The sequence below is a fragment of the Humulus lupulus genome, chromosome 1 (genome assembly GCF_963169125.1).
Source record: "Humulus lupulus chromosome 1, drHumLupu1.1, whole genome shotgun sequence".
NCBI classification, from domain to species: domain Eukaryota; kingdom Viridiplantae; phylum Streptophyta; class Magnoliopsida; order Rosales; family Cannabaceae; genus Humulus; species Humulus lupulus.
The window spans coordinates 252,212,788-252,220,014 of record NC_084793.1 but is presented as its reverse complement, the minus strand read 5'-3'; the positions used below and the strand labels follow the sequence as shown (position 1 = coordinate 252,220,014).

Here is a 7,227-nt window from a genome sequence, read left to right as displayed (position 1 = left end):
ATTTGGATATAACCAGATGCGTGAGCTTAGATAGTTCGGACATAACTGAATTATCAAAAACATTAAGTATTTGGATATAACCAGATACGCGAGCTTAGATAGTTCGGACATAACCGAATTATCAAAAACATGAAGTATTTGGATATAACCAGATGCGTGAGCTTAGATAGTTCGGACATAATCGAATTATCAAAAACAGAAAACGTTTGGAGTTAACCAGATGTGCAAACTTAACAGGTTTGGAACAAACCAGCCCAAAAACTAATCGACGATAAGTAGGAACCTAAACCTACTTCAGGATAAGTCGAGATCGAGGCTGGAATATCTTAAAGAAAAATAGTTTCAAACTCTTAACCTTGGAATAAAAACCAAGGACGAGAAAAAGTAACTAAGCAAAAAAAAAAGATATAACCAAACCATTCACGTTACATACCATATAAGTACTTTCGAGTTCATGGTTAAAGTAACATCCGACTTTGATGAATAACGAGGTCGGGAGCGGATAATTTGAACAAACTATGCATGAATGCATCGAGTTTCGAGCCTAAATCCACAATATGTTTGTATGAATAAATAAACATAAATGATTCATCCATATAAAATGTGCAAAATATTTCGAGCCAAGAAATGTAAAGCATATAAAAGTCAATGTTAAAAGAAATTGTATCAGCCCCATGGGCATAAATTAAAATAGTTACAAAAATAAGGGGACGCAGCCCCAATAAGTGATTTCCTCGAGATCAGATTTAAGAAGGAGGAGTCTCCTTGGCCTTCTCAGCATCAGTAGCACCGGACCCCCCAGGACGAATAGCATGACTATCCTTCTGAGCAGCCTCTCGAGCAGCTTCACTTGCCTCAAGACGAGCATTCCACCGCTCAACATACTTGGCCTCGAGAGGACCCAGGAAACTGGTGTCGAGGTCGGCATTATCAACCCAAATTTTGTACATGGCTTGATCGACCGCTTTCTCCTTCTGCTCTTTAAACTCGTCCAGGAGGCGGGCCTTCTCGCTCTCCATGATGTCGAAGGTAGCAGATTTCTCCTCTTTGAGCTTAGCATTAGCCTTCTCAAGACGAGTCTTCGCCTGTTCAAGCTCGGCATTCGTCTTCTCCAGCTCCACGAGACGGGTCTTCATTTTTTCAAGTTCGGACTTCGAGTCTTTGAGTTCGTCAGCCATCTTAAGCTGGAGATCCTTTGACTTTTGGGCCAGAGACATGCTCGTGTGCACCTCGTTGATCAGCTTATAGTTAAGCTGTGCTGAAACGACAAGGGCCTGAAATACAAAGAACGAATTAAATCGTGAGCTGAGGCACAAACACTTAAAGGAGAGTTGCGAAGGCTACCGCGGCAGTGAGTTCGATACTCTTATCATAAAGAGTATTGCAGTCCGAGGCCTTGTGCATAAGGTCCCAATGGTCGGCGTCGAAGCCTGAAAAGCTCTGACCCACTCGAGAGAGGACATCCGAGCTGAGCACAGCCCCTTGGGTCCTAGCGGCGCCATCAAGCACGAACTCCTCAATATGAGGTCGGGCCGTCGGCAGCTGAACCTTGGAGACAGAAGGTTTCTTCGGGGGCCGACCGACTGTTATTTGAGTATCGGTTGGAGGAAGCGAGATGGGCGCAGTTGAGCCAGACGCATCAACCTGGACAATCAGTTCCTCGGTTGTGCTCGTAGTAGTCTGGGCCGTTGGGGTCTTCTCGTGGCATCTGGGGATCTTGAGTGGTCGGTCAGACCTCCGCGGGATTCTCGGACGTTTACTCTTCTGAGCTCCGGATCCCTCATCGCTAAAAAGCACAGCGTCGAGGTCGGAGTCCATGGCACCTGCACAGTTCCAATCGGAGTTAGACAAAATGATAATAAGCTTGGAAAATGAAAAAAAAAAAAAAAAAACCAAGTGAAGAAAAGACCTAACTAGAACTCTTCCCCGAACTAGAGCTCGGGGACCATGAAATTCCCCCATCTTCAGAAGAAGCAGGGGGAGTACCTTCCCTATAGGTGGGTGATAACCTCGAAAGGTCCCTATAATCATTGGTCCCGTATTGGACAGCTATCCCGTTCCACACCTCGTCCGAAGTATACATGGTGTCATACTTCCCGAGCCCACTATCAAACCTATGGACACAGTCGTCTACCCAACTCCATATGTAGAAGTGGTATCTATCATGTGGGCATGAGACTAACCTATTGTGCTTATGCCTCAGTAAGGTGGGGGACCACATTCTCGAAGTATGGAGGGCTTTACCTTCATCCGAGTCTGAGCTCGAGGCTTCGTCATTAGCCTCGTTCCCCGATGGCGGACTCCTTATGCGAACTGGAAGTTGGGACCTCACCTCTCTCCTCGGAGGGAGGACGCATGTGGGCAGCAGCACCTGCTCCCAGTGTTCATACTTTTTATTGGACCAGTCAGAGGTAGACTGGCCCTCCCCCAAAAGTCCGCATTTTTGGAGCTTATCCTCATGTAAAAGGTACAGGAGAGACCTCCTACCATGAGGGAGTTGGAGCAGGGTCTCCTTATGTCCCTTCATTGTCTCGTCAGGAGTGGGACGCTGAAAGTTGGCTGAAAAGCAAGATACCTTTCAACTAAGTACGGATCTAAGAGCTAAAATCTCGAGCATAGAGATAAAGATAACGGGAATACTTACGAATCCACCTGAACGAGTAGTGTCGAGACGGGGACAGACCGTCTGTCCAGAAGAAGGCCTTTTTGAAATCAGGCGGATGATTGGGAAGATCTTCAAAGACCTTCTTCTCTTTGGGATAGCTCGAAAGATAATAAAATCCATCTCCTCCCCGAGCTCGAGAGGGGTTGCTTTTCAGAAAAAAAAAAAGAGATATAAAATCTCTTGAGGCGAAGGCCCTTCCCACGAGAGCTCGTGGTATAGCGACCTCAGGGCAGACAGCACCCTGTAAGAATTGGTGCTGAGCTGGAACGGAGCCAACCCAACGAAATCCGTGAAGTCCTTGAAAAAAGACTTCAAAGGCAACAGTGCCCCCGCCCTCATGTGTTCCTGGCTCCATGCCACGTATTTCAGTTTGGCGTTGCGGCCCCCAGGGGCGAAACAGCTTCGTTCGTGGTCGGCCAGAGCTCGACACTTCAAAGAACCAGACAAGCTGAGGCCATGGTGGGCCAAGATGTCAGTTATCTGACTAGTCGAGGTAACCGAGCTCCAATAGTGCTCGGCCTCGAACATTTCTTTCCTCGGCTGTGAGGAAGAAGGTTCCCCCATTAGTGAAAATTGAAGTTCTCCTGGATAGAATGCGACAGTGACCTTTAGTGCAGGGTCGAGGGGAATCGGCCTAGGCCCTGAGTTGGACTCTGGATAAAGAGCCTCCCAAAGAATTCTCCTCTTCTTCTCTATGACCTCGTCTATTTGGCGGCGATAATGAGCTCGAATATCCTCCTGCTCGCGCGCAAGCTCGTACTCCCGTATCTGACGTTGATTCCGAGCGAACAGCGATTCTGGGCTCGGGGTTTTTGGCTCGTAAGGGATTGCCAGCAACGACCCCCACCATCTTTCCAGATTCTGTGACATCTAGCAAGAAAGAAAAAATGGTGAGGGCCATGCATACAAGAATTACGAGTTCGATAAGACGAGCTCAGAGTCTAGGAACAAGACAAGCCATATATTAAGACCCTTATTAAAGAGTCAGGACGTGCGTTCCACGAGAAAGGGAGGAGAGTGGATAATTTTTTGAAAATCCCGAAAATCAGGGGAAAAAGAGTAGCGGATAACCAGAAAAGGCAGGCTTGGGTTTCGTGCATTTTTCAAAGCCAAGGTTTTTTACCCGAAATCTTGGTGTACAAGAAACGTCTCTTAAAATTTTAAAACCCAGAAAACAGGAATCTTGCTCAAACATCAAAACTGGGTATGAACCAGTGATGTAAATTCAGTATGGAAATCTAAAAAAAAAACATAAGAGCCTATCGGATAAAAATCCCCTAACGTATTATGCTAAGAAAATAAACTAGTACATTCAAAGACATAGCAAGAACAGTACGAACAAAAACTGGAAAAAGGGAAAACAAAGATTGCACACTTACACAATAATGGCGATTGCAGAGAAATTGCTGACTGAAGGAGAGGCTGCAAATATGAACTCACGGACTCGAACAAACCGGAGGTTCTTTGCTTTTTAGGCTGAGAGAACATGCACGAGATAGAAGTTTTCTAAGATGGCCTCTGGTTTCGTCCATTTCTTGCTCCTGATGAACGAAAATAAAAAAGAAGATGATGAATGGGGTCTTATATATATAGATGGAAAAAGGGGATTAATCTGGGGCGTTGAATGAAATCCTTGCAAGATCCAACGGATGGGGATTACTGATAAGATGGTACCAAAAAGGTGGCAGACGAATGATCGTGGGCATGTTTCCAAGGTACTCAAGTATCATAAGTGAGCAATGCCCAACTGACGCGTGTCCATTTTCAGGAATATGACGGTACGGTTCTCGAAGAAAGTAGTTCAAAAGTTTCCTTCTCTTAGGATTCGAACAAATACTTTTGAGGGGGCAAGATGTTATACCCAGATTTCGAGCCATGTTAAATGTGACCTCGAAAGCTGGATTTGCAGCGAATGAACCCGTAAAGTTCGAAGTATATGCTCTAGGATTAAATATCGAGCCTGCAAGACTCGAGACGACCTCGAATGTGGTGGCCTCGAAACGTTCACGATCTCGAAAGGTAGCTCCCGAGACGCCTCTATCCTCAGGAATGACCTCGGATCAGGGACTCCGAGCCTGACATACGTACGATCTCGAAGCCATGTGACCTCGGGAGATGTCATTAGCTCGAAAGCTGATGAGAAATCTGGGAGATTAAGGCCTTGGAGATATATGATAATGACTTTGAATATCTATAAGTGTTGTTTATAAGGGGCGTGCTCTGGATTTATTATTGTAAATCCCATAAAATCATGGGATATTATTCGATTAGTTATATGCCCCCTGGTCTTCAGAGGACGTTTCCTTTTATATCGGATTGAAGGCATTTAAAGCCATTTAATTTATTTACACAAAAAGAGTAACTACCCAAAGTATGTGGGATAGTATTCTGCATCTTTCTCTATAAATAGAGAAGTTGTGCACCATTGTAAAGGACCGAAATTCTGAACCTTGAGAGAAAACTCTGAAGAATTCATGCTTAAGAATTTTCAGAGATAATCTTGAGTTTAATAACAGAGACTCGTGGACTAGGCAGATTTAACTGCTGAACCATGTAAAAATCGTGTTTTGTGTTGTTATTTTTTAATTGGTCATTACTGTTTGTTATTTATGTGCTCTTCTTTCACTGTTGACGAAAAACGGCGTCAACACATTGCTACTATCAATGATATCTTGACTATGGTCTTCAGATATTTGAGATGCTTCACATAGTTGTTGTACAAAACAATAAATAAATAAATAAAATTAGATAAACATATACCAACCAGATAATGTTTCATACTATAAAATTTGGAAATTAATTAAGATATACCAACCAGACGACGACGAAGTTAATGGATAATATTATTTGAACCATTTAACCTATCTCTAGATTCAAGGATCTTTGTAACCAAAATATTTTGCAAACCAACAACCATTGTGAGCAAAGCATTTACTTTTGCCACCCCAACCAGTAAAAAATAAACTAATATAAAATTTCAAAAATAATTAAAATAATAATAATAAAAAAAAATAATACATACACATTTTACATGGTCTGGAATTTGAAGGTTCCCTTTGTTTACATCTGATGGTATATTAATGGTCATTGCATCACCATCTTCATCAAGTATGACAAAACTCCATGGTGGGATAGGAACATCACGGTCTACCTCATCTACACATACATGGTTTTCGTATTCCTAATTTTTAAATGGAAAAAATATTTTAGAAAAATATAATCGAAGTGTTCTAACATAAACATAAAATGAGATCTCAATCATAGACACATATATAGATATGAAGATATTACCTTACAAAAAGAACAATAAGATTCACTATGAAGACAACGCCGAGTTCTACTTTCGAACATTGAAGAGGACGACTCCAAACTTTTCATAGGAGATCTATACCGACGAGCGCAATCTAAAAGCAATTTTGACCTGATTCGATTAGGAGACAATGAGTTATCATAAAAAATTTGTCTCTTCTTTCCAACCCTTCCTTCTAAATCCTTAGATCTACTTCTTTTATTCTTCATCCCCTTCCCCTCTACTCCCATGCGTTTTCTCTCTCTCCCTTTCTATTTTTTCCTCACACGCTTTTTTTTCTTCTTTCTCTCCTTCACTTGCTCACGAAAATCATGGTGAAATTCTAATTTTTTTATGTTTATTTTTTTACTTTGAATGAAGAAGAAGAAGAAGAAGAAGAAGAATAGAGAGTTTAAGAAATGAGTGTGCATTTATTATGAAACCCTAATTTTTAAAATTTTAAATTAATTCAAAACTTGAAAATAGAGCTTATCTCTTATTGGTTGGAATCACCATTCCTAATGACCCAAAAAAAAAACCAATTTCGAAATTAATGCAAAAAAAAAAAAGAATCTATGCCAAAAAAAAAAGAATCTTTACTTGTTGGTAACTTGATGTACCAAGTCACCTATATGCCATGTCAGCATATTTTCACATTTATCTAGGTACCCATGTGTGGGTAATAACCATTAAGAACTTTTCCATATATATATATCTCAACCTATATGTAAAATTTTTACATCTCTGTGATAAGCTTCAACCTAGAGCAAGCATTAAACATAGAAACCTAAATACTACATAAACCATACAGGTACTCTTGTTCAATATCAAAATTTGTCTCTAAATAATTATAGCATATTTAACTTTCACTTCTCAGATTTTGAATTAATATCATATAAATCATGCAGATGGTGATCAAGCATTCACAAGCATTAAACACAAATTGAATAGATCACAATTATGAAGACCAAATCATAAAGCTTGCATTGACTAATAATAGAGTATCAAAAGACTACATTAAAACCCTATAAAATAAAATTAGTTCATAACTAGATTCATAACATCCATTGATTCAGAAAATAATATAGAAAGTGAAATAAAAGAAGAAAAGAAGAAAAACTCTTTAAGAATTCCCCAATCTTGATCTCCAAGCTCCCCTTGGTTTCCCGCTACCAAAAGTAATTTGAATCGCTCAAAATTAAGATTTTGTAGTAACCCTAGAGATTCTATGTGAAAAGAACTTCTTACCCCCATAAAACTGTCATTTTCTTGC

At 40.9% G+C, this 7,227-nt stretch overlaps 1 protein-coding gene across 1 annotated transcript; it reads right to left on the bottom strand.

Annotated features, from left to right (window-relative positions):
* Nucleotides 1-1,011: 1,011 nt before the first annotated feature.
* On the bottom strand, nucleotides 1,012-2,480 carry LOC133831508 (uncharacterized). Its single transcript, XM_062261849.1, has 2 exons — nucleotides 1,915-2,480; nucleotides 1,012-1,823 (listed from the first exon to the last, which is right to left on the bottom strand). Exons 1-2 carry the CDS (start codon nucleotides 2,219-2,221, stop codon nucleotides 1,321-1,323), a joined length of 810 nt encoding a protein of 269 aa, XP_062117833.1. The 5' UTR covers nucleotides 2,222-2,480; the 3' UTR covers nucleotides 1,012-1,320.
* Nucleotides 2,481-7,227: the final 4,747 nt, after the last annotated feature.

What these genes read in the sequence shown, in the direction of transcription:
- LOC133831508 (XM_062261849.1), bottom strand. Translation starts at nt 2,221, where the DNA reads ATGTGGTCCCCCACCTTACTGAGGCATAAGCACAATAGGTTAGTCTCA. An exon ending in TAGTTCGGGGAAGAGTTCTA is followed by an intron (nt 1,824 to 1,914) that starts GTTAGGTCTTTT and finishes GGAACTGTGCAG; the next exon opens with GTGCCATGGACTCCGACCTC.